Source organism: Gambusia affinis, linkage group LG08 (genome assembly GCF_019740435.1).
Source record: "Gambusia affinis linkage group LG08, SWU_Gaff_1.0, whole genome shotgun sequence".
NCBI classification, from domain to species: Eukaryota; Metazoa; Chordata; class Actinopteri; order Cyprinodontiformes; family Poeciliidae; genus Gambusia; species Gambusia affinis.
The window spans coordinates 2,367,658-2,394,764 of record NC_057875.1 but is presented as its reverse complement, the minus strand read 5'-3'; the positions used below and the strand labels follow the sequence as shown (position 1 = coordinate 2,394,764).

The following is a 27,107-nucleotide window of genomic DNA, read 5'->3' as shown; positions in this document are numbered from 1 at the left end:
GTTTCTCTCCAGTTTAGAGGTCTGAAGGACCTCAAGTATGGAGCTGAATGTAGACAGAGTGAGACTTTGCTGTAGTTTGGATGTTATTCCATTAGGTTTTGGTGAAGAAAAAAGAGCTGAGTCAGATAGTAAAACCGTTAGTTATAGTTCTGCCAGAGAAATGTGGGATCCCGGAGGCCTTCGACCAGAACCATGTTGTTCTGCCTGGGAGCCTCGGCTCCACCATCCTGCGGGAGCCAAGAGTAGACCAGCAGGTCCTCTGGAGGTTGGTCAAGTGATGGATGGATGGATGGATGGATGAGTGGAGAGTTGTCTCACTACAATCTCAAAACAAAAAATCTGTCATTAAAAAAAGAAATAAATGTCTCCATATTACATTTATACCTAAACCAATCAGATAAAACACATTTCTAATAAATTATCATGTATTTATTGGTGAAATATAAAGAAAACCGGTATTTAAAGGCGACTTTCCTCAGTTACTCAAGAGCCAGAAACTCATCTGAGATACTTATGAAGGCCATGAGAAAAGATGTGGAGTAGGTGGGTAACGGAAATACCTCTGCACCAATCAGAACGCAGGATCTCATTACTGACTGTCCAGTCTGCCAATCAGAGGAGACCATACCTCTCCGTGGGCCAGAGCTGGGATAATGTTCTTCACAGCTGTTTTTTTTCCTCTCTTTCTGAAGTCATGGCAGGATTCAGGCAGGATTAAACTTCCAGTTTGCTGAACGCTGAATAAATCCGGAACTTTTACCGCTGAGACCTGCGTGCACAGCCCCGTCTGGTGAGGTAATGTCTCTGAAATGTTCAAATGCCATTCCCAGTTGCAGCGGGCTGTAGCCCCAGGCTGCTCCGGGTTTGCTTTTTAAGCTTTGTCCCAGTTGAAACAGTTTACTGGGGGACCATGAGGACGCTCCGTTCCGAAGTCTCTGCACGGTTCGGCTTGAACGAGACCAAGAATTTTCAACTGTCCGCAACCGGACTGTGAGGAAGCGTGAGGTCCGATAGTGACCCAGTCCGGGCGGCCAGACCTCAGTAGAACTTGCCGGGATTAGTGTGGAAGAAGACCGAAAACAAAGGAAACTTTTGTTCTTCTTTCATTCCCCTCCGCTGGGAATAAACACAGGAGTTTGGAGAAAGTTCAAAAAGTTTTGACGCGCGCGTGCGTTCCCTTTGATGTGAGCGCCGACAGGTTCTTCTGATCCAGGTGGTTCCAGGTGTGAGGATGGTGGAGAGCCGGAGCTGCGTCCAGAGAGAGGGGGTGTACCGCTGGTTCTCCACCCTCACCTCCGCCCAGAGAGCGGAGTTCCTCTGCGGCCTGCTGGACCTCTGCGTCCCCATCGAGCTGCGCTTCCTCGGCTCCTGCCTGGAGGACCTGGCCCGCAAGGACTACCACTCCCTGCGGGATGCGGAGATCAAAGCCAACAACCCCGCGGACCTCTCGGGACTCACCAACGTCACGGACGAGGTGGTCCGCAGCAAGCTGCTGGTGTCGCTGGCGCTACTGGGCACGGACAACCGGGAGGCCGCGGGGGTCCTGTACCGGACCCTGACCCACATCGACACGGTGATCAACAACTACGGGCTGGCGCTGAATGACGGCAGGACGGAGGAGCAGTTCCTGCTGCTGTTCACCATGGCCTCCAACCACCCGGCCTTCAACTTCCACCAGAAACAGGTGCTGAGGCATCAGCTGGGCCACATCCAGGACATCCTGCAGGTGAGGGCAGAGGTCAAAGGTTGGTGTTGTCCATATGGACACAAACCAGCTCAAAAATTTATCAGATTAAGTATGACAGAAAGGGGCAAGGAATACAGATCATTTAGTATTTGATTAATCGTTAACTGGAGTAAACAAATTAAAAAAATGCATTTTGCTGAAAGAACAACATATTCAGAGAAGTAATTAAGTCAAAATCTTAAAAGACTACATACATTTTGCATTGTATGTAGTCAGATTTTTAAACAGATTTTTTCTGTTTATTTACAGAAAAAATCTTTTTCTGTAAATAAACTCGCTAAAAAATGTATCAAATTCAACAGGATGTAGTACTGAAACCATTATTCGTGATGAATCCACCTAATTTAGTAATCAATTAATTATTAGCTGAAGGACACAGATTCAGGAAAAAAAACAGTTTGCTGAAAGATAAACATGTTCTGAGCTGTAATTAAGTCAAAACCGTACAAAAATACAAACATTAGAAAAAAAATCTTGTCCATTTGTCACAATAACAAATGTTGCTGGATGATAAATTGTTCCAGAAGTAATTGTGATAAACAGTAACACTGTTGTTTTAAGTCCATTTTTAGGTAATATGATGATAATGGCACATTCTCAAATATCAATAAACTTTAATTTCTAATGATCATTTAATACTGGAACTGTAAGACTTTTTAAATATCCAGAGTAAATCAATAAAATATCAATAACAATAAATAAAATGAATTATGAAGCCTTTGTCAACAAAATTGTCCTTCAAAAAAGGGCTATTAGAAACCAAATCACCAGGCTGAAAACTTTTATCATCCAATTTTTTGGTAGAAAAGAGAAAAACAATAAATCATGCACATGGAAATTATTGAGCTTGTTTTAATTAACATACGATTAATCGATTTATTGCTTATTAGGCCTACTATTTAGCACCTTTTGCTATTCAATAATTAATCAGTTCATCCAAATAATAGTAAACAAATTATTCCTACAACTCGTTAATGTTCAGAAGAAAGTGTTACACAACCATCGATGAAACAATTAATGGTGATTAATTGATAATAGAAACATTAGTCAACTAATTTAAGAATCAATTAATCATTAAGTGGAGAATACGGTCTCAAAAAAAACTATTTACCAAAAGAGCAGCACATTCTGAGCTGCATTTAATCCAAACAATAGTATGGACAGTTTGCATTTAATATTTACATTATTTATCTGTAAATATGTCCGATATCCAGAACTTCACAAGTAGAAGTTTTTAGCTTCATCTGGTTCAAATTCTATTTTAAAAAAAATCTCCCATTAATCACCCTTTGCTATTCAGTTATCAGTTGGTCAATACAAAAAATAATAAACAGATCAATCCTGTATTAATGTTAAGTTGAGCATAAACAACTGAACTTTTCACATGTTGATGTTAATAAAATATTTATCTTATTTATAAAAGGAACTGAATTATTTATTTTTGTTTTTAGTAAAACAAGCTTTGGTGATTAAATAAAAAATCTGCAGAATGTGTCAATTGTTAATCAATTAATCATCAGAATAACTGATAGATTAATCGATTACTAAAAATAATAGTTGATGGAATATATTTAACAAATCAAAACATGGAGAACTCTTACAAAGTCTGGAAAAATCTGGAATTTTTCTCCTTATTTTCCACATCTGGATAAGAGTAGAAAGAGTGAAGAAATTATCCATTTATCGGTCCAACATCTCTCTGTGTGTCCTTCTAGTCATCTAAAAATTGGATCATCCATCTGTCAATGCCTCCTATGATTCATTCTGTTATTTCCAGATTCTATATTTTTTATTTTTTATTTTAAGCTTTAAATATATAAATATGTCTGAGAACAGAACAATCTGGTCAGAACAAGTTTTATTCAAACTCAGCTGTCCGATTAAAATCATCTTCAAACAACCAGACTGAGCAGTCAATAAAAAGTGATAATAGATTTCACTCAATATTTGCTGCAGTTTCCCAGGAAGTCCGAAGAATCGCAGAGTGATTTTTATTGTTGCTTTGGGACAGAATATCGTGTTCATGTTCCAGAATTCTTTGTTTTAGTTTCTGTTTTTGTGTCTCTGTGGAAATTCCTCTACAAACAGTTGAAGTGTTTTCATGGTTTTTCTTAGAGTTGTTCCTTTTGCAAGAGGAAGTGAAAGCAGCTTCATGGAGAAGCCTGCGGTGTGAATGACATCAACAATACAAGGCAGTGACGACACCAGAGCAGAAAACAGTGTTGAATGTGAGGGGTTGTCAAGTTTTCTAAAGGCATTGGAAGTTAAAAACACGGCTGCTGCAAAGTTTAATGCATCATATGAAGAGGTTTGTAAAAGCATTTCTTAAATGCAGGTAAAATAAACCAGTAAAATGTGAAAATATCTGGAAAAACAGTTGGAGCTAAAGAAAAAAGGGTAGCTGAACAGATGGGTTTCCCTCCATGACGCAGGTGCAACAGCTGGATCGAATCAAAATCTGAAAGTTTGGATCAAAATTCTCAGAGAGCTTCTTAGAAGGAAATGTAACCCTGGCTCGTCTCTACGGCTTAAACGATTAATTAGATTTAAAGAGCTCAAACAATTAAATATCTTCCTTATAATTAATGATGCATCTGTTTCACAGTGAATCAAAAAACATCAAATTTCTATTTTGAGCTTTTAATAATAAAGTATTAACTAAAGGAATGCTATGTAGTTGCATTTTAGGAAATAAAATGTTCATTTTTTTATTTAAAAAAGGAAGTGAATTATTTGTGTATTTACATCTTTTAATGTATTTCCAATATTTTATTTGAAAAAAGGACTAAATGAGAAATCAGCAGAATATGCTAATTATTTTTTACTGATTAACCAATTAATCATCAAAATAATTGATAGATTAATCAATATCTAAAATAATTGTTAGTTGCGGGGCTAGCTGTCTCCACTGACCGCAGAAAGGAAAAGCGTCTTTAGTTGAAGTTGGTGGAGTTAAGCAAGCATACATGTTTCCTCTGGACTTAATTACAGGTGAGACAAAGACAGGCTGTAACTCACCTCCACTGTTACTTATTCAACTGGAAACACACACTTACATGGAAAAGCTGGAAATGATACGTCAGCGTTTATGTTTCCCTTTGAGTTAGATGTGAAATCTCAAAGCTTATATAGTGAACTTTTAAATTTACATTAAATTTGATTTCACAACCAAATAAGATATTGACAAAATTACATTTTTCTAGGTAAAAACTCACCAAGCGCTTCACCAAATAAAAGTTGAAACAAATATGGCTCATTAACAGAATAGCTTCAGTTATTACAGAAAATAACTTTTTTGTTTGCTTAATTTGACATAAGTTTGCATCAAATGACATAAATAAACAGCATTTCGCTGGGAGTTGACACGTGGAAAAGGTTTTGCAATAAGCTAGACAAAAGCATAAATAACCTGAAGCTCTCGTTTTCACACCAACGTTCTTACTACAAAAAAAATTGTGGAGGGCCCCCTGTTGGGGCTGCACAGTGGCGCAGTTGGTAGAGCTGTTGCCTTAAATTAAATTATATACATTGATATTTATTTAATTAATAATAATTAGAACGAAAGAGCACGCAGAGCATGCTCATTGTTCTTTGACTGTTTTTGTTCAAAATGGCAGCTGAAATGTCGGCCATGATGACCGACATTTCAGCGTTGTGCTGCCTGGCTTCATGCAGAGGGAGAGAGGATGAGAACAGTCAAGGTGACGCCTTGTGCTCGGTCACTTCTTGCTTGTTTCTCTGTGGTCAGTGTTCATAGTTGAGCGTTGTTTACCTCAGGGCATTTCCTCAGTTGTTATGTTTAATGGTGTAAACAGTGATGATTTCTGACATAAATGATATGGGCAAATGCCCAGGGCGTTATCTTTTTAGATTAGCAGAACAAAGAGTTTGTTCTGTTTTTAATATTGGTTACATTTATTTCAGCTCAAAGTATTTAATATCTAGGTGTTTTTATGGGAATGTGAATCTTTCAGATCAATGTGATTAGCAATTTTGATCATATTTCACATTTTATTGTGTCATGTAGCGCGGGGTGCTGTCTTGGTCTTGACTCGGATTCGGATCCTAAAAGTCTTGGTCTTGTCTTGGTCTCTGGTTGGGTGGTCTTGACTACAACACTGCCCTGGGATGCTCATGCTAGGGTTGTAGCTAGCAATTATTTTAGAAATCAATTATTCTATAAATTTTTGTGGCAATTAATCGGATTCAAACATTATGGTGCAGTGGGGCTTTTCACTGGTCCGTCACACAGAGAGGATGAAGGAAAACTTCCCCTAAAAGATTCCCTTAAATTATCAGCCAGACGGGTGAAACTGGATCGAAGGTCCCAAACAAAGAATATTATTTAACCACTTAAGCTTATTTCATGTACAGTTAGAAATACATAAAAATGCAAAAAAAAACAAACAAAAAACAACAACTTGGGGATGCAATGATAACATTATTGACCTTTGTCTCTGCTTCAGTTAATCTCCCCACAATCCTTTGCTGCATCACTATCACACAGCCAAACAAACACCACATGACCATCAAGATGGAAATCAATATAAGTTGTTGATTATTATTGGCCCAGTTTTACTTATTGATGTGATATCGATATGCTAACATCAACTGATACCAATACTAATGCTGTTCGTGCATCACTGAAACAAATCATTCAATTCCTGTTTTTAAATTGGACAATAAACATTTTATTACATAATATATATATCTATAGATATGTCTATATATATAGATACATATGTACATATAGAACCCCGCCTCTCATCCGGAACGTTAGCTGGAGATAGCAGCACCCCTCCTGACCCCTAAAAGGGTGTACAGAGGCATAATGCTGCCACTACCTATTTCCAGGCTAGCAGAGGAGGAGGAGAAGCTGCAGCAGAAGCTGGCAGTGATGGAGCTGCTGGTTGCTATGGCGCTCAACCTCATCACCACCACCACCATCAGGCCGCCGCCGTGCCTCAGGCCTCCCTGCCCAACACCAGCACCTCCTACCTGCCAACCTGCTACTGGCACAAGGTAGGAAACAAACTTTTAATTTTTCCTTTGATTCCCAAATTCCTGCAGCTGCAGAATCATAACAATGGCTTGAGATGGAGGAATTAAAGTTAACTTAAAATAAAATCTCATCTCACTTTTATGATTCAGATTAGTCTATTTTTTGTGTTTTTCAATTATGCTTCCTTTCCTGTTTGGTTTCTTTGTGCAAGTTACAAATCAGCCACATTTAATTTGGTAGAGGAAGAAAGTTTTATTTAAATCCCCTGAAAACAAAACCTGCAGCGCTGAGAAATATTTAGAAAAGAATCGAGTTCAGGAGCAAAATGTTGTTAATAAAAGACGAGCGCAGGCTGTCGTTTCCACCCAGATGTGGTGGAGCAGCCGGGATGTGATGAAACGCGGAGAACGCAGCGGGAGCAAAAGGAGGGGTTTTCCAGATGATGCCGGAAACCAAGCTGCTCCTTTAACCCTTCAGATCATCCGGCACAGGGTCAAAGGAGCAAAAAATGGGAGGAAAAACAACGACTATAGAGGAGAAGTTCAAAGGCAAAACATTTAATTTGTTTCTTAACTTGATGCAGATGTAAACACGGTTTTACAGCCTGTAGTCGGTCCGATGCAGGCAGGAGCAGGGAAAGTACCCGGCTCAGAGGAGCGCTTGTATTTAGTGTTTTGTTGCCCTTGGCTCCTGCTTAGTGCAGGTCAGCACATTTCTCAGTGCTGAAATCAACCCTCTGTGGTGTGTGTAAGTCTCCAGTGAATCCCCAGGAAGTTATAAATGCTCTCTCTTTGGCTGTCTTTCCATCTCTCTGAAGCGACCAGAACCGTCACTTATCACAGATTAACCAGAGAAATGCAGGTTTTATGTGGGGTGAGAAAATGGAGGGACATTTGTGACTTCTGATTTTAACTACATCCTGTTTAGATGAGTAATCTCACCATCGCCTGTATGACTTCACCAGGCTGTCAGATTGTTGGGGAGGAAGTTTTTTCTGCTTCAGCTTTTGAGGTTTGCATCTTTTTTCCGTTGCACTGGAGCAATTAGTGCTGCAGCAAAAAGGTCCCTGGTTCAAATCCGGTAGATGGATGAATGTTTCTGCAACATCTCTTTTAAAGAGCAAATAAATCACAAATAAACTTAGTTTTTTTGCAGATAAAGCGTTAAAATTGGCCCCATAGGGCACTATCTTCAAGTTTTGGTGCAAATTTTGATATTTATTTAATTCTGCAAACATTTTGCCTAAAACCGTCTCAGTGCTGCCTTTAGGTTGAACAGGAGTTGAATTTTTCTATTTGTTGCAATGGCACAGCTTTATATCACACAACTCTACATTAAAATACTTTTAGTTTAAAATATACATAATTTTACTATACAATTTTTTTTTATTTTTTCACTGAAACAATGCTGTATTTATGCATTTTAGGCCATAAAATATTTGTTTCCTTATTTAAGGAAGGGATTCAATTATTTGCATCTTTAAAACTGTTAAATAAAAATTTAGCTGAATGTGCCAATTTTCATATCCGATTAATGAATTTATCTGATGATTAATTGATCGCTAACATAATCTTTAGTTGCAGAGCATTTTTGCCACCATTGTGCTTCCATTCCATTAAAGATGCTTTTTAATCAGAATCACTTTATTACAAAGCAAATTCCTTTGATGTGATGTAAATAGATGAATATAACAAATAAAAATACATTTAAACTAAATCTATTTACTATAAATAAAGACGTGACTCTTAGCCTGACTGGATCTCACGTTAATCCTGGCAGCCCGCCAGGCTGATAAATCCTGGAGTTGAAATCATGACGGATTTTTTTGCCTTTGCGTTGTGTTAGCACGTCTTTATTCTCGAGAGCAATAAACTACATAAACACCAGTTTTTATAAAGCTGTTTGAACTTTAATAATCAGTTTTTAACCATTTTGACCAAATATTCTGCTTTCCTTCTGTTATCCTGCTGAATCTTGCTGCATGTCTTCACTCCATTCTTGTGGCTCGTGTCTCTCTAGTCTCTCCGTTTCTTAAGTCATCTCTCCTAACCTTTGACTAACACGAAGCAGATGAATGCTGAGTGACTCCAGAGGGGTTTTTATGCAGAAACAATGCAGTGGTTTAAACACAGCATATGCAATATATTACAACATTACTAGGCCAGTTGAAACTTGCATAATCGGCCCATTATATGCGCGCTTTATAGGGCAATAAAAACAAAGCCTGTGTGGGAATGAACAGCTGACTTTTATATGAGAGGAAGGAGGAGCTACTGTACCAGAAATCTGGATTTTTACAGCTTCAAGCCACGTATTTCTGTTAAATTTATTCCTGGGGTTTTTTTTTTAATTCAGCTTCCAATGTTTGTTCTCCGTTTTACCTTGAAGCTCTGCTTCCTTCCAGGCTGCTGGCAGGCGGGCTCAGGAGCATGCGGATGTGGCGGTAGCACTCTTAATTGTTTTCAGATCTACGGCCTGGATGATTTCTCCTAACAGCACGTACCCTATCAGGGGTTTTCATTTCTGATAACTCAGCATTTTAAGTAGGGAATTTCTGACGCACTTTGGATGGAAAGACTAAAAAAATATATATCAGCTAGCTAGTTTACAACATTTCCAGTTCAGATTAGGTTTACTGGTGTCTGAACTCGACAATAGTCCTGGATTCGGGTCTGGGAGTGTTTCATAACCAGTTGAGGTATCGTTTATATTGGAAACAGCTTGTGGTGCAAGTTTGCCACATGTTAACGATCAGCTTTCAGCAAATGTGTATCAACCTCAAAATCAAAAAACTGGGTGGAAAGAAATCTGCTGCAATCACTGGAGCTATTTCCCTCTTGACGTATTTATCTCAGTTTTCCATTTAGAAACTTTTACATTTTTCCACTTCAAGTTCGTCAAGTTCCTTTTTTAACATCTTGAATACATTTCGGATCTTGTTTCTGTTCTGCTGAGACGGAGTCGCTGCTGTGTATTTAGCAGCTGAATGTTTTTTTGGCTTTGTGAAATGCCTCTGATAATTAAAAGTTATCATTATAATAAATAATAAATCTGTTTTTCAGATCAAGTAAAAAGAAAAATATGGAATCGTGAACTAAAAACGTCCTGTTTCTATTTTGTTGCAACCTTTTCATATCTTTTAGGACCTGACTGAATAAAAAATACTAATATAATGTTTTAGGGATGAATCAATTAATCAGACTAATTGATTATTCCAATAATCATCAAATAATCTAGTAAATGATCAGTTGTTAACAGGAGTAGACTCAAGGATTCTGACAGCATCTAGATGTGATGCACTGATATTGTTCATACGTTAAATCTAAGCTTGTGACTTGTTTATTGTTGCCATAGCAACTCCATAGCAGCTTCTGGGACGATGCATTGTTTTAAGACCATTTTCAACTAATATGATGGCAATAGCTTTATAATGCAATAACATATTCTCAAACATCAAAAAGCGTTAAATTCTTTTGAACATTTAATTCTGGGACTGGAAGACATTTTAAATATCAAAAACAACAAACGAAGGGCTGGTTGAGTCCAAAGCACCAGGCTGAAAACATTTATAGAAATGGAGAAAAGAGAAAAATGATCAATTATGAAATCTGAAATTATTGAGACGGTTTAATTTAAAATGTGATTATTTGATTTATTGCTTATTGCAACAGGCCTGACTGTCATGGCAGTTACCTACCAAGATGGCTTCCCAGATGTGTGACGTCACATGAGAACTATGTATTACATATTCAGAGGACAAAGATTTCTTCTAAAGACATTGTTCAGAAAAGAAAAACAACTTCTCCACAGAACCTTTGATTTTTTTTATTTGATTTTAATTCTTTGGTTTCACTTGGATCTGTAAATGTCTCTTTCTCAAACATTTTGTCATGTTTTATGTTCATCAGATCCATTAAAAGCTCCTGATGATGCTTCAGTTTGGTGACATTTGTTCTTGAATCTAGTAAAACACAGTAAACCTTGTTATTTCCAGAACCAGAGCAGAGAGGCGTCGACGGGGTCAGGAAATGAAGAGCCAGCGGTCCACCAGGAGCTGCCGACTCCTCGCCCAGAGCGCCGCTCTCCTCCGCCGCCCCTGCAGGTCCAGGATGCAACCAGGAGCCGCCAGGAGAAAGCAGCGAAAGGTGAGGAGCTGCCAATGACGAGCTAAAGAAAACATCTGAGCAAGATGCAGCATGCTGCTGCGTCTGAATACAAGCAGAAAGAATGTGGCCCTCAGGGCTGGGCGGGAAAAAAAATATAAAGAATCAGCATCAACTAGAGCTGGACAATACGACTTTAAAATAAAAAATTATTTTTTAGTTTTTAAGAAAGAAAGAAAGAAACTACAAATGACAGAAAATATTTTGAAAAGTGTCTTTTAGTATTTCCTCTAGCCTCAATTAATTAATAAATCAATTTATAATTTAAAATGAGCTCATTAATTTTCATTTGCATGATTTCTCCTTTTCTCTTTTTCTACCATAAAGTGGATGATAAAAGTTGTCAGTCTAATGTTTTGGTTTTAACTAGAAGGATAATTTTGTTTGCAGAAACTTCGTCATTTATTTTATTGTTGTTTTTGTTTCATTATTTAAATATTTTAAATCCATTTCCAATGTTAAATGTTCATTAGAATATAAAGTTTATTGATGTTTGAGAATGTTTTCTTGGATTATTATGCCATTTCTACCACTATATCACATAAAAATGGTCTCAAAACAACAACATTATTGTTTAACACAATAACTTATGGGACAAATTGCTATTGTGACAGATCTAAAATAAAAATAAATTAAAATAAAGCAAAATTACACATGAAACCCTGCATATGATTAATTATGTCTAAAATATGTTCAAATATAAAACTTGTGGCCGATTCCACGGTTAACAACAGAAGGCAACAGAAAAAGGGGGCGGAGCTGTCAGCTACTGGTTGCTATGGTAACCACCAACTGTCAAGGGCAGAGAAGCTTAATGATGAAAATGGTCTCCAAACAACAATATTCTCATTTACCGCAGTAAGATCTGGACAGTTTATCTTTCAGCAAATTTCGTTATGGTGACGAGAATATTTATTTAATTATGAAAAGATAATCATATCAGCAGGAAAAACATTTTAACAATTAATAAAAGTTCATATGAAAAAAGCCTAAATAGTTTTCAACGTCTGACGTTAGCAGATCAGTTGGTGTGATTCTTTCTTCTGAATAAACCCAGGAGATTAAACAATCGTTTCAAAATCCTTCTGCTAATAATAATCTGATGCTGATGTGTTAAAAATAAAGTATTTTCTAGTTTTAAAACTGCTTTATTCTGGCAATGTTATAACATTTTTTGTGTTTTTTTTTAATACTTTTTGTAATACAACTTTTCTTACATTATTTAGGTTTTATTCTGGCAATATTACAACTTTTTCTTGTATTATTACAATTAATACTGGCAAAAATATCACTTTATTATCATATAATTTTGACTGTATTGTCATATAATTTTCTCTTTTATTATTTTATTATTCTAACTTTATTGTTAAAACGTTTGTGTTTGTTTTTTATTTACAGTTAGGTTCCAGACATGCTGGATTTTTTTTTTTTTTTTTTTTTAAGCTTCCTGAAGCCAAACTGATCAACAGGGACGTCTTCCATTATCAGCTATTAGAAACCAGTGACTCGTTGAGCAGCTGGTGTCACAGTTTACGCCAGTGCGTCCGATCTGTAACACAACACTCAGCTATGTCACCTCTGCTAACTCTGCATAGATGTCACCGACGTAAAGCCAAACAGGAGAGCAACCTGTCTAGATCCGTGTTGTCTCCCAGCTTTTTGTGTTTAGCTGCGTTTCGCCAGCAGCTGATTGTTTAATTTTATATAAAACTGTTGCTGTAAACTAATAAAATCAGTCGGTAATAAACAGTTTGACAGTTTGTTGATTTAAACGGCCCAAAGCATTTAGAAAAACTCCCTTATCCGCGTCTCAGCAGCTTGTCCCTTCACGCCCAAACGTCGGTCAAAAATCTGTTCATAACAAAAGTCACACCCACATTTTTATTTGCAATAACTTTCCATTGAATTAATTGGTTTGACTTTTTGTCTAATTCATTTAGTTCTAATTCGGTGTCATAGTGTGTTTTCTGGTTGTTAGTAGTTACGTATTGCTTAGTTCTTATTAATCTTAGTTGTAGTTTTAGTTTTTTTCAAACTTTAACTGAGTGATAACAAATTTTCCTGGACAATTGTCCCAGAAATTATTGCGATAAACAATAATATTGTTGTTTTGAAACTATTTTCAAGTAATATAATAGTAATGGCATAATGATGCAATAACAGATTCTAAAAGGTCAATAAACCTAAAATTCTAATGGAACTGGAGGATATTTTAAATATCCAGAATAAATAAACAAAACAACAAATAATATGAATCATAAAGTCTCTGTAAACAAAATAGCATCAGTCTGACAACGTTTGTTTTTTATTTTTGGCTTAATTTCTACTGAGAGGTGTTATTCTTTCAGGAAGTTGCCTTTTTTAGAGCCTGTATACTTTAAACTAACCTATAATCAATTAATCATGGTTGATTAATTGTTTCTGTTATTAATATGAGAATACTTGTATTGTGAATTGTCAGTTTTACATTATAAGGGTCATTTTGTAAATATTTTTGTCAAAAACCCAAATTTGGTTAGTTATGATTGATTTATAAATAAAATAATAAAAGTATTTTAAAAAATAAAAAAGCTGGTAGGAAAACCTGCCAGGAAAGGTTTGGAAATAGTTTCATAAAGGTCCGAATTACATATAAAAACATGGAATTTTTTCCCTTGCATTTGATTTTGTTTCTCTGTATTTTAGTTTTATTTCAGTTTTATTGATTTTATCGCCACCTACTGGTGTGGGATGTGTTTTTCAGATTTTTTTTAGTAGTGGAACAGCTCTTATTCTGACTGTTTTTACTGGTCTGTGAACTGATGTGTGCGTCTTGCAGCTGTGATTGAGCGGGTGGTGCTCAGAAGAGCGATCCACAAGCCAGAGAACAGCAGCGAATATGTGTTTGAGGTAGATCAACTCCAATAAGGTAGTTTTTTATTGTTGTTTGCTGCTCTTCTTCATTGCTTTCCTCCTGTCTTCTGCCTCTCCAGGTGGGCTGGTCCGACGGTTTCACATCATCTATGGTCAGACCTCAGCAGGAAGTGGCAGAGCTGATATCTCAGGTAATAATCTGGTGCAGATGGCAGCTACTGGGATTCTGTGATTTCTAATGGTGTAACTAGCTTATATATATATTGATCCCAAAGGGATTTCAACTGAATCCTGATAAAATAACTAAACAAAGCAATAAGGGATAAACAAGGACATGACATCTTGTATTACCAGAATATTTCCTCTGCTTTAGGTAAAATTATTGTTCAGGTTTTAGTGTAAAAATCTGAGTATCGTCAGCATAGAGTGATACTGTGCAGTAATCTGTGGGTAGTTTGGGTTTAATGTTGCTGAATGTTGCTCTGTTAGCTCTCTCAGGTGTTTCCTGACGATGGACTGGAGAAGTTCCTCCCTCAGTCCGTAGAGATCGACGCCAGGTCAGTGGAGAAACCTCATCTCTCTAAAGCTTTGACCAAACATCAAATTGTTTTCACCCCAACTTTCACTTCTAAAAGGCTAAACCGACATCCTGCTTCCATCAAGTCTAGATTGAAAAGCCATCTGTTTAAAGTTGCTTTTGATTCATAATCATTGATCGATGAAACATTGATCAACATTTTTATGTGTAATGACGACACTTAGCAAAATGTAATGTTTCAATTGTTGATTTTTGTGTTTTTATGATGTAGATCAAACTTGATTGATTGATTAATTGGCCAATTAATCAATCAATTAATTAATCAATCAATCACTATCAATTTTTGATAGTGAGACAAAAAACCCTACCTTCTCTAAATGTCCTCTCTTCACTGTCATGGTGCTGTTTGGGTGGCTGTGTTGCTCCACCCAGGTGTCTGGCTGCGCTGCCCAGCCCCGTCCTGCAGCATCACTCCGTCCAGCTGTTCTTCAACTCCAGCCGACCTCTGACCCCCAGCTGCCCCGTGTCTCCTCCCTCCACCAGGTTACCCCCCGCTTTCCCCACCTGCTCAACCTCCAGTAAGTCCTGCCGTGCTTCCACCTGAATTGTTTTATTTACTTTGACCAGGAACGTCGATAAAAGAACAAACAATTATTATAGAAAGGAAATGTGAAAACATAGTGAAATATATTCACATATTCAATACAGAGGGTATAAATGTTGGTATTTTAAGGACAAAAATTACAATAATTCATATAAGTAGCAAAAAGCAACAAAATCGGGCAAAAGAAAATTTTTCTTAATCAGTTTTTTCACTTAAAAACTTTGAAAACTTTAACAAAAACTGCAGGTGTGTGTCTGTGTTGATAAATTTGAAAAACATGTTTCTTTTTCATTCAGTGGATAGAAAATCCATAAATTTTACTCAAGAGTAGAAATACTTCATGATAAAATTACTCAAATAAAAGTAAAAAGTACAGTGTAGTAAACGTACTCCTAAAAGTCAAGTTTTCCCAAAACGTTACTCAAGTAAATGCAACTATTTAAATAGTATTACCCAACTCTGGGTTTAAACTTCTTTTTTATTTTATAATTGACAACTTCATTAAATAGTAACTATAACACTGATGATGGCAGTAATTATTTTTCATATTAATATGCAGTGATGAGCGTCTTAAATTACGTTTTAAACTGTTTTATTGTTTGATTTCTGATGCAGATATGCAAAATATTTTTGTTGTGGTTCTAATTTTAAAGCTTTAAACTCAATTTTTTTTCCCCTTAAATTATAAAAGGCCTTCCTTTTTTAACAAAAGCTTTTAAATCTTCCCCATTAAGAAATTAATTTTAGCTTTAAATAAGATGCTAAGTCTCGTGTTACGATAACAAATTTTGTTGGACGAATGTTGTTGTTTTGAGGCAATTTTCAACTAATATAACGAGAATGCGTTCTCGTGATAATCAAGAACGCATTCTCAAACATCAATAAACTTTAATTTCTAATGAACATTTAATACGGGAACAGGAATGCATTTTAAATATCCAAAACAAATGAACAAAAATTCATTGATTTATGAAGTCTCTAAACAAAATGTCCCTTTAAAAATGTCTGGATGGGACAAAAGCAACAAACTGTTTAAATTCATCATTAATTGATTTATTGCTTCTTGCAACAGACCATTTATTCAAAAGGATCAAGTTAGTTAAGTTCTGTAAACCCACCAACATTTCTAAATCTGGACAACTTGATTTTTTTGAGGCATCACGTTTGCATGATTTTTTTAAGTGAACTCCACGCAGTGCGTTTTGCAGTGCAGGAAGTCTGTGTGGTTTGTTTGGGATGAGAAAAGGAAGAGCCGGTCGCAGAGACGAGGTGAGGCGGCGCTCTGAGATGTTTGAGGTGTTGGACGGAGCCGACCGGGTCTATTTCGGTCCGGTGTGGGAATTCGCTGCGGCATGCTGGGAGCCCAGACTGGGATGACCTCATACTGGTGTGTGTGTTACTCAGATATACTACATACAGAGGACCTGTTTCACCAACAGTGGGAGAAGTTTTTTCAGCTCCATTGTGCTGTAGTAGTTATGAGTACTAGGAATATGGCAGTAATGTTTTACAGTTACTCAGATTTGTTTTTGGGTTACATCAGGCGTCTGCGACCTCTTTGGACTTTCCACTACGGCTCTCTATAATCAAATATTGTGTTTAAATTTATCTGTTAATATTGATTTTAGCAGTTTTTTATTTAAAACGTGCAATAAATGGTTTTCAGTTGTTCTTCAAATGTTGTTTTGTTATTTTACGTTTGTTGTTGCTCACAGCACCAAATGAATAAAACCTGCATCTCCAGGTTTTATTTTGTTGACAGATTTGTTCTACTGCTGCAGTGCAGCTTTGGATGACGAGTAAAAGAATCGTCCTTTTCCCCTCTGGCGTTGTGCTCAGGCGCAAAATGTCTGGATGTAAACAATAACATGCAAGCGGCCCGTGGACTTCAGACTGCGAAGCTCCTCCATGTTGTACTCACGTTCATTAAGTACTTATTAACTATATGATAGTATAAGATCTGGGGCAGTTTGTCTGATATATTTTCCTTCTCCGTCTTATATGAGTTGGTCCCGAAAGCATTAATTTTGTTCATATATTTTTTTCTCAGAGAAAAATATATTTTGTTTGTTGACCTTAAAGCTTTTTGTTGGGTTCTGCTTTGTGCTAACCTACTGAGATGGTGCAGAATGAATGAAAGTCCTTATGAAGATAGAAAGACGTAGTAGGTGTGTGTGTGGGCGTGTGAGTGTGTGTGTGTGTGTAAGTGTGACTTCATCTCAGAGTGTATTTATAGCTGCCGGTCATCATGTCTCTCAGTGTTTATGCCTCTGAATTGTTCCAGCTCTCAGCTGCAGCATTGTGAGCAACATCAGGGGGAAGTTCTTCCACCAACACACTTTTACTCAAAATCTCGGACACTTTTTCCAGTACACACTAGACTGGGAGAACAATCCCCTTAATCTGATCGCTTGCTTACTATTAGCTGTATTTCCATTAACTTAGCACAAATTGAAATGACACTTAATGGAAAGATGCCAATTTCTTAAAAATGTTTTTTGATAAACAGTTTTGGCGCTACGATGAGATGAAGTTTCAGCCATATCGAAATAAATTTTTTCATATGACACGAGCCACTTGCTCAACAACTGGGTGTTGCTACTGACGGAAACTCCAAAAAAAGACAACAGGAAGTGGTATCAGGATGATAGATTGTTTTTGCTTTTCTTTTTTCGGATAATGTGCAGCTGGCTCCACCAGAGCTCTTACAGCATCATAACTCATAGAAAGTTGTTTGTCATTCTAATGTGTTGACTCCATACCGAGTACAATTTTCCTACAACGCTGCATACGTAGCTAGTCCTTAGTATAATTATGAATATATCTCAGGTAACATGAGATATATTCTCATAATTTTTAATGACTTATCCCTTGAACAAGCTTGTTCACATGTGATTATAAGTTTGTTTCAATTCCAAAACTGATTTCTGCAGGAGTTTAGTGTTAATGCTCTCTTAGATTTAGTTCCTTTGGGAATAACCTCTGCAGGTGGAATCCAACAGAGTTTCTTGTTTGGGCCGTTTGTATGATTCTGTGCTAAATCCAAGCAGTAAAATATTCTCGTTCTCGCCTTAAAATGGTCTTGATTGGAGATCAGAGGGTGTTTTTCTACAATCTTGTACAGCTTGGACCGGCCAAAACCAACCCAAGCCAACTGCAGTTTCTCTTTAGGTGCTCCCTAATAAATGAAAATATAATTATAAAGGTAATTTAATTAAATTGATGAGAGTCTTTATTTCTGTTTCAGACACCGGCTGTATGGTGCAGTACAGAGGAGCTAACAGGTACACATTCTTGCACACCCCAAAAGTTTCTGGGTGATAAACCACCAGTGAATATCATCATCAACCAACAGTTGCTATTACTAACATCAGCAACATATATGGAATAAATAAAAACGGAAATCAAATCAGCCAGTCAAACCCAGCAGTAATCCTGCCATTTTCCAGCATTAAAAAGACGGAATGATTTCTTTTATATAAACGTTACATACCTCAGCTTTCAAGGCATAAACTTCCGATAGTAAGAGTAAACTAGTCTCTGATGTAGAAGGTTGATCTGGGATGGAAAATGTGTTTTATGGGATGATGATTCTGATTCTTCTTTTATTTTAAAGGGTAAGTGTTTTGTAAAATAGATTTTAAAAGCTTTACATCATTATTCAATCATCAAAAATAAATCTGGAGTTTTGCTTTGATTCTTTCATACATGTTTGAGAAATCCTGTTATCTCCATAGCAACCATCCAGCTGTGCTAAACACCTGGGTGGACCTAGCTCCGCCTTCAAGGTGCAGCTCCTCCCCCACTGAGTTTCTTCAGACTGGGCAGCAGCAATTAGCAAACACCTGTTGAAACTGACATCTGCTGAGATCCTTTTAGGAGCTACTTCTCATTGTAGGTAAAAACTTTGTTAAAGGGTTAATAGAGGAGCCATGTTGGCAGGGCAGAAGTTTCTTAAAGAGACAGAGGCCCAATTTCAAGGCATTACATCAGGAAGTCAAATTTCCTCTAAGTCATATTTGACATATATATCATGTTTATAAAAACTGAAGGTAACATAGTTACTTGATTATGCTATAAAATGGCACTATGTGCCTGGAAAACACGATACTGCCCCTTTAAATCTCCTGTATCAGATGAACCTGAGTCACTTCCTGTTCCATGTTCAGGGCGGTGTACCGGGTGGCCAGCGTCCAGCCCGTGGTCAGCACCCACAGCTCGGTTCTGACCCGCTCCCCGCCTCACCTGTCCTCCCTCCTGTCTCCCCCCACGCCGCTGCCTCCCTCCATGCACCACCTCCACCCTCCGCCCAGCACGCAGTCGCTGCACCTGTCCCACTCCCCCTCCCTGCCCCGCTCCCCGTCCCATCCGGCCCAGTTAACGCAGAATCAACCCAACACGCCGGAGCAGAACGGCATCCTGGACTGGCTGCGTAAACTCCGGCTCCATAAGTACTACCCAGTCTTCAAACAGCTCACCATGGAGGAGGTCTGTTTACCTTCTATTTTCACTGCATTAATTAGTGAGGGAAATATTCTAACGTCTTCTGAGAAAGGTCCCGACCTGTGTTTGTGGACAGTTTTTAGCGCTGACGGAGGAAGACCTCAACAAGTACGACTTGACCCAGGGAGCGAAGAAGAAACTCAAGACTCAGCTGGAGCTTCAAAAGTCAGCAGAGTAAGCTGCAGGAGATTCGGTTTGTCTGATGCGTTCGGCTGCAAAAGATCTCAGGAAATAGATCAGAAAAGCTTCTGCTTCAGGGCTGTAATCCATCTTAATAAAACGGTTACTCAGGGTTAAAACGATTAATCTGATTAATCGTGATCAACAATTAACCGATTAATCGTTAGTTGGACTATACAGACTCAAGAAAAGCCATGTGGTAGAAGAATGTACTCAGAGCAGTAATTAAACCTAAACTGTACAAAAGATACATACATTGCATTTAAGATTCTTTATATGCCAGTTTTAGCCAATTAATAATTGCATAGCAAATGGTGCTTAGTAGTTTTTATACAGTAATTTTAACTGGGTGAATCTAAAACTGACATTTAAGGATTTCTGGATAAAACAATTTACAAACAGAAGATTTTTGATCCTAATTGGGAAATTTATATATTTTCTGCACATTTTTGGCTTAATTACAACTCTGAGTATGTTTTTCTTTCAGCAAATGACCTTTAATTGAGTCAGTATTCACCAGTTAACAATTAATCACTAAATCAGTTGACAATTTTTAAAATAATCAATCACAATTAACCCTATTGATTCATTCAATCCTGGTTTCCACACAAAAGACAAGGAAAAAATGGTCCAAAGAAATATTCCTGGTACTCTTAATGTCTGGTGTAGAAATTATTTAATTAAAAATACTGGAAAACATTTTAACATTTTTTAAATTGTATCTGTATTTACAAACATTGATTGATCTTTATCCTTCTTAGTCAAGTTTCCTAATTTCTGCGGTGAAGTTCAGATGTGATTCAGGGTTCAAATGATTGTTTTATCATCAGGAAATGTTTAAAGTAATCTGCTGAAGCCTCAGTCTGCTTTACTCTGAGATACCTTTGGTTTTGGCCTGAACTCCACTATCGGGTAACAAGCCGGCTGATCGGCCGCTGATATAAAAGGTGTAAAAGCTGAACTTAAAGTCCATAAACGGTGAATGGTTAACCGGCTGCTGCAGATCAGAGAGATAAGATGTACTGAACGGGTTGGAAATGTGTGTGTGGAAACAGAAAAAAACCTGAACCTGCAGGAAAACCCTTCTGCGAGTCCAAACCTGTGCATCCTTTCCTTCATCTGTCAGCGTCAGCAACTTTCCAGCCAGGTGGGGATGTGTGTGTTTGTGCTCACACAGGAAGCAGAAAATAGAAACGTCCTCCAGCAGTTTTTCCACATGTTTTTAAATTAGAACCAAGCTGACAGATTTAGTGTACAGTGTCTCCCCCTGGTGGATAAAAGTCGTCTTTTCTGGTGCAGCAGGGAGATGAAGACTGAGAAGCGACCCTGCAGCGGCATCGCCAGGGTGACACCGTCCAGCCACATGGGAATCTCAGTGCACCCCACCTCCACCACAGGTAGGGGGCGATAAGAGGCGCCACACCCAAAAACAGATTGTATCTTTTTATAAATATAGACAGAAAGAATACTACATTTAAGGATGTCTCAACACCGGTTCGATTGGGGACCAAAGTTGCAATGTTTGTTACATTTTCAGCCTCTTTTTCACACTGCAGTGTCAAACTACAAAGTTTGTTTATGTAGAAAGTCTGGTTCGTTTGGGGAGGTGTGAATGTGTAACTGAACTTTGATGAGGACCAAGAAGGCAAACTCTGGTCCGCCTACAAACCGACAAATTCTGGTGCGTTTTGAATGCATTTGAACACTGGAGATTTTTCCACAAGCAGGAAGCGAACTATAGCGCAGAGCATTCTGGGTAAATACAACTGAAACAAGCATGTGAGTCTAGTGCTAGCTGGAGAAATGGAACTTTGTTTTTTACCAACAAACAACAGAGAAATCCTCCAACCACCAAATTATGACTCCTCTACATTTTTGTTTGCATTTGTGAGGAAGGAAGTTTCGCTCGGGGTCTTCAGAGGTTGTTGGTGCAGCGCCACCAAAGGCGAGGAGGGGAACAGCTTGCTCAAAGGGTTTAGTTCATTTGACAAAGTGCAGTGTGAAAGAGAACCACAGCAGCTGAAAATGTAACAAATTGTTGAGCCATCAAGAAACGGGAGGTTAAAAGTTTGTAAACCTAGAAAACTAAAGTCTGTGCTTTTTGTCTAGCTGCAATATTAAAAAAGAAAAGGTTTGGATTTATTTTTGATTTCCCTTCTAAACATTTACATTTATTCCTAATGGATTAGCTGATATTATGTTTATGTTAAACCAGAACAAAGTTGTAGGGAAATAGTAAATATCAAAGTGTTAAAGTTAAAGGTTTCTGCAGAAAAATCATTTTTTTTAACTGTTGTGCAGGAGAGCTGCGAGTGGAGGTGGACGGAGTGCCGCATCTTCCTCCTCCTCCTCCTCCTCCTCATCTGATGTCCACAGACAGCAGCTCCTCCTGGATGTCGCTCTGCTGTGACTCAGCCTTCGACAGGAGCAGAGACGCTGTGGGCCGTAAGTCGGGCCAGGAAATGAATCAGTTTTATTCATTAATTAGTTCTTTTGGTCTCAGAAGGTTTCATTTTTTTTAAATTCTGGATTTTTCTTGTTTGACAAGTGAATTTACAGCTTTTACTTGTTTGAACTTTGAATTCAGGTCAAGTCTATATTAGGGCCAGGCTACGATTATTTTTTAAAATTATGAGAATAAAGTCATAATATTACGCTAACTCCTAGACGAAACAAAAACTGAAATAAATAGAAAATAGAAAATACTGAAATAAACTGAAATTAAGGCCCTAGTTTGGTATCAATTTTACTTTATTTGGATTTAAAGTGACAGATGCCCTAAAACAGCTGACATTGAATTATCTATGGATGATTTTGTGCAAAAAAAATCTAATGAACATGTTTAGTCACTTTAAAGCTGCATCTCGACGAGATGATTTGATTTGGATCAGATTTCCTTCATTCAGTCGGAAAGACAGACAGACAGGCAGACAGACAGACAGACAGACAGGCAGGCAGGCAGGCAGGCAGACAGACAGACAGACAGACAGACAGACAGACAGACAGACAGACAGACAGACAGACAGACAGACAGACAGACAGACAGACAGACAGACAGACAGACAGACAGGCAGACAGACAGGCAGGCAGACATTATTTCTCAATAAAAACAAATTTCACATTCCAGACATGAACAAACCAACAGAACATGACATTGCTACTATATTTTACTATCTAATTTAATTATTGATTCTCTTTGGGATCAATAAATCACTCTGGAAGTTGGATTTCTGAATTTGTTGCGTTTCCATCAGGGTTTCTCATGCTGTGGTTCTGTGTTTCAGGTCCGAACGCCGCCAGCGGTGCGGAGAAGGAGCGCTTCCTGCTGAGCTCTGCCGGTCCGGCCCGTCCCACAGCTCAGGTTCTTCCGGTTCAGACCGACCCGGCGCCCCTCCACCCCCCGTCCTGCTCCTCCCACCTCCCCTTCAGCGCCCTGCAGACCGCTTTCCTGCCGCAGCCCAGCTTCCCGACACGCGTCCTGTCCTCCCCCAGGAAGCCACGCCCCTCGCCGCTGGGCGCAGACGACCGGGTGAAGCCGCTGGGCGCCGTGGCGGCCGGAGCCGGGTTCAGCCTGGGGCCCGGGGTTGGCGTGGCGGCGCGGCTGGAGAGCCAGTTCTCTGGGCTCGCCGTGGCGGACGGCGGCCCTCAGGAGGCCGCGGCGTGCCGCACGCAGCCCGGCGGCGCTGTGGGTCTGATGGTGGAAACAAGCTCCGCCCTCACCTCCACCTCCAACAGCCTCCACCACGTCTCCCAGCCCCCGCTCCTCTTCCACCTGTCGTCCTCCCCGGCCGGGTACCACATCTACCCCCCCGCCGCCTCCGCCCCGCCCGCCAACGCCGCTGGAAACCAGTACTACCATTCTACCTCCAGCCCCGCCCTGTCCACATCCTCCCCGCCCTCCTCCAATCACAACGCCTCCGTGTGCGTCTGCAGCTCCTGCGGTTGCCGCGGTAACTGCAGCCCGTACGCGGCGTTGCCTGGATACGCCTCCGCCGGCTACCTGCAGCCATCTTTGTTCACGCTGGGGCCGCTGCTCCACCTCAGCCCGCTCATCGCCTCGTCCAGCGCCGCCGCCCCGCCCTTCTCCTACCCCTTGATGGCCCCGCCTCCGCTCTACCGCCAGAGCTCCACGTCACATGACCTGCAGCAGGGCTTCGGGTTCTACCAGCCGCACTGCATTCTGGGAAACGGAGGCCAGAAGCGTGCGGCAGGAAACATGTCGTGCTACAACTGCGGCGGCGGCGGACATCGAGCCGAGGACTGCAAGCAGCCGGCGATGGACTCAGCGCAGCAGGGTGAGAGAAACAGGAAGTAAAAAATAAAAATATGAGAATAAAATCAAAGTAATATTACGATACTGAAGTTGAAATAATATGAGAATAAAGTTAATTTGGTTTTTAAACACAGTAGATTTGACTTTTTAGCCTGTTTTTTTTTTTCAGTATTAGAAATGCATCAATACAAATAATCCAATTCCTTAATTAAATAACAAAACAAGAATTGCAATAAAAGCATTTGAACACTCGATCTTTTGTTGCAAGGTAAAAAAATATGTTCTGTTTGACTTAACATGATGTATTGATGATCTATTGATTAGTTTTTGGTAACTAACTGATGATTGGATCTAATTTTAAATCCTAACTTGTGTTTTTTTTGCTGCGTTTCTCAGGAACGTTTCGGCTGAAGTTCACTCCTTACTCTCAGAATAAAGACTCAGGAGAATAAACCACGGAGAGGCGGTGACCTTTGAACTGCTGGGAACTTTTTCACCTGAAATCAAATCAGCAAGTCGGCGAAACGCTGATGGAGAAACGGTTTAACTTTCCATCAGAGCGGAGCTTCAGACTCAGTAACTACAGGAAGAGCTTCAGCTTCCTCACCACAAAGTGTTTAGAGTTTAGACCAAACTTTGGGTTTTCACTTTTCAGACTCTGTCATTTCAGTGTTATCCTTCATTTTAACGCTCGCCGTTGTGCTGCAGTCACGTTTCAGTCGGCTGAATTCCACATGAACAATCATTATATTCAAAAGGAGATTTTAAAACAGGGTGAAACTTTTCTCTTTTTCCAGTGCCGGCCCAAACCGACGAGGCGTTCAGGTGACTTCAGAACTGCCAATCATTTCTCAAGCAGCAGCTGAGTGAACGTTGTCGTCGTTTATGTCGCCTCTGCAGCGTTTCTACCTCAGATCTGAGCTGAAGGCAGAATTATGTGAAGTTTACATCGAAACTTTTAAAAAACGCGACTTCCGCCCCCTCCTCCTTCAGATTAAAGATAATTACTGTCAATCGTCTTTGCAGCAAATCTTTTTGTACCGCTATCGTTTTAAATGTATTAAAAAATGTATGCTGCGCAAAAGCAGTGCAGCTGATTGACATTTGATTATCTCTAATTAGTAGATTTAAAACAAAATAAACTGCAGCACAAACCTGCACAGATTAATTTAGATCAAATTTGTTAGATTTTGTTCGTTTTGATTGGATGAACAAACTTTTTTGCTGCACAAAACTAGTGCTGTTGACCGACACCATGTTTGTTAGACTTTGTAAACATGTGTGTTGTAGTTGACCTTTGATGACCTCTCCAGGCATTTATTGATATCTTTGAAATGATTGTGGCACAAATTAAAATTTTGCAGCACAAATCTCTGGGAAACTTTTGCAACATGCTTGATTGACGCTACATTTTGTTTGATTTTGTAAAAATGTGGGGCCTGGTTGACCTTTGATGACCTCTGAAAACATTTGTTATCTTTAAAGTGATAGCGGCACAATCACATTTTTTGCAGCACAAATGTTTGACACCAATTGGGTTTAAAGTGAAGGAGGTTTGTGAGGCCAACTTCACTCCAGTCCCACTTTCTCCGTGTTTGGTTCGTTTGTTCTGCTTTTTGTTGCTCCTGCAGACTAGCGGCTGCCCTCTTTGGTAGCACGGCGACGTGTTCAGGAAGTATCGGTGTGTGTGTTTGGGTCTGAGGTGTGTGTGATTCTGGGCTGGACCCAGATCAGCTGTGCTCCCCTGGAGGGAGAGCATAAAGCAAGAAGGGGATTTAATTTAAAATGCTAAACGTCTGATTAAGTTCTGCTGAAAATAAATAAAAAGGTGAGTTTGTGTTTTGAGGCTCAGATGATTGTATAGAAATGTTCTGGGTTGTTTTATTATTTTGGGGGAATCTCTAGTTCAACTTTTATAGTGTTTGCTCCTGTTGGATTTGTTTTTTTGTTTTTTATTCCAGTGGCATCTGATGTTTAAAATGTTTTGTTTGCAAATGTTTCAGCAGTTTGTCTGGAGTTCAGGTTTTATATTGTCTGATGTTTGATAGTTTTTCCTTCAGATTTAAGGCTCATTATGTGTCTTTATTAACATTGTAATATAAAGACTTTAGTGGCTTCATTATTTACATCCCTACAGTTAAAACTTTGAATAACTGCCTTTACTTTCACATTCGACGGGATTCTTCATCATCCGGAGTCGCGGTTCCTCTTTTATGAATCTGTGATCCGAAACTGGGCTGCACAGTGGTGCAGTTGGTAGAGCTGTTGCCTTGCAGCAAGAAGGTCGTGGGTTCGATTCCCGGCCCGGGGTCTTTCTGCATGGAGTTTGCATGTTCTCCCTGTGCATGGTGGGTTCTCTCCGGGTTCTCCGGCTTCCTCCCACAGTCCAAAAACATGACTGTCAGGTTAACTGGTCTCTCTAAATTCTCCCTAGGTGTGAGTGTGCGTGTGAATGGTTGTGTGTCTTGTATGTCTCTGTTGCCCTGCGACAGACTGGCGACCTGTCCTGGGTGACCCCGCCTCTCGCCTGGAAGGTAGCTGGAGAGAAACCAGCAACCCTCCTGACCCCATTAGGGACGAAGGGTGAACAGACGGATGGATGTATGGATGGATGGATGGGATCAGAAACTGATTTTATCCAACTTTTCCAGAAAACAATACAAAAGAACTCAAGAAGTTATTTTAATTCACTATCATGTGACATTTGTTTGTTTGATATCTTGTATTAAGTGTATTAAAGTCACTGTAGATAGAAAAACCAGAGGAGTAAATTTCCACTGAAAAATCTCAAATTTTCTAGAAAGAAAACTTGGGACTTTCTTAGTTTCAAAAGTCAAACATTTTCAACTTTTGAAGCTGAGAAAGTTTCCATAAGTCAAACATTTTCCATATTTCTTCTAGAAAATACCTGAGATTAATGTAAAAAATCTGAGGCTTTGCAGACAAATTTCTGAGATTAATTTCTGATTAATTTCAGAAATCAATTTCTGACAAATTGAAATATGTTTAGATCCGTTTTATACAAAATAAAATTAACAAAATATCAATTTTAATTTTATCAAGTTTTCTTCCATAAAGCAAACAGAAATAATTTTCATAACTAACTGACTGGGGGGGAAAAAAAGATAGATATTTAAAGACTCACTAACTTTTCCTGCTTTTATCAAATAAAAATAACTTTGGTGATTCACAGAAAAAAGTCAGTTTTTGGTTTCAACTGCAGATTTTTAAAACAAACCAACAG

General features: G+C 38.9%; 1 protein-coding gene across 2 annotated transcripts; it reads left to right on the top strand.

Moving 5' to 3' along the window:
- The first annotated feature begins 460 nt into the window (after positions 1-460).
- zcchc14 (zinc finger, CCHC domain containing 14) lies at positions 461-26,997 on the top strand. 2 transcript variants are annotated; one of them, XM_044123534.1, is made up of 14 exons: positions 462-1,726; positions 6,602-6,769; positions 10,744-10,894; positions 13,731-13,801; positions 13,885-13,956; positions 14,255-14,322; positions 14,736-14,881; positions 18,155-18,191; positions 19,077-19,395; positions 19,487-19,584; positions 20,890-20,987; positions 21,892-22,035; positions 22,875-23,885; positions 24,260-26,997. In XM_044123534.1, exons 1-14 carry the CDS (start codon positions 1,232-1,234, stop codon positions 24,313-24,315), a joined length of 2,934 nt encoding a protein of 977 aa, XP_043979469.1. In that variant the 5' UTR covers positions 462-1,231; the 3' UTR covers positions 24,316-26,997. The 2 variants fall into 2 exon arrangements, with proteins under 2 accessions (XP_043979470.1, XP_043979469.1); XM_044123535.1 differs by lacking the exon at positions 6,602-6,769 and having other exon boundaries at positions 461-1,726.
- Positions 26,998-27,107: the final 110 nt, after the last annotated feature.

Bases quoted from the DNA above. Each gene is read 5' to 3' on its own strand.
- zcchc14 (XM_044123534.1), top strand. From the start codon at position 1,232: ATGGTGGAGAGCCGGAGCTGCGTCCAGAGAGAGGGGGTGTACCGCTGG. The intron at 6,770-10,743 runs GTAGGAAACAAA...TGTTATTTCCAG, and splicing joins CAACCTGCTACTGGCACAAG to AACCAGAGCAGAGAGGCGTC. The intron at 22,036-22,874 runs GTAAGTCGGGCC...TCTGTGTTTCAG, and splicing joins GAGCAGAGACGCTGTGGGCC to GTCCGAACGCCGCCAGCGGT.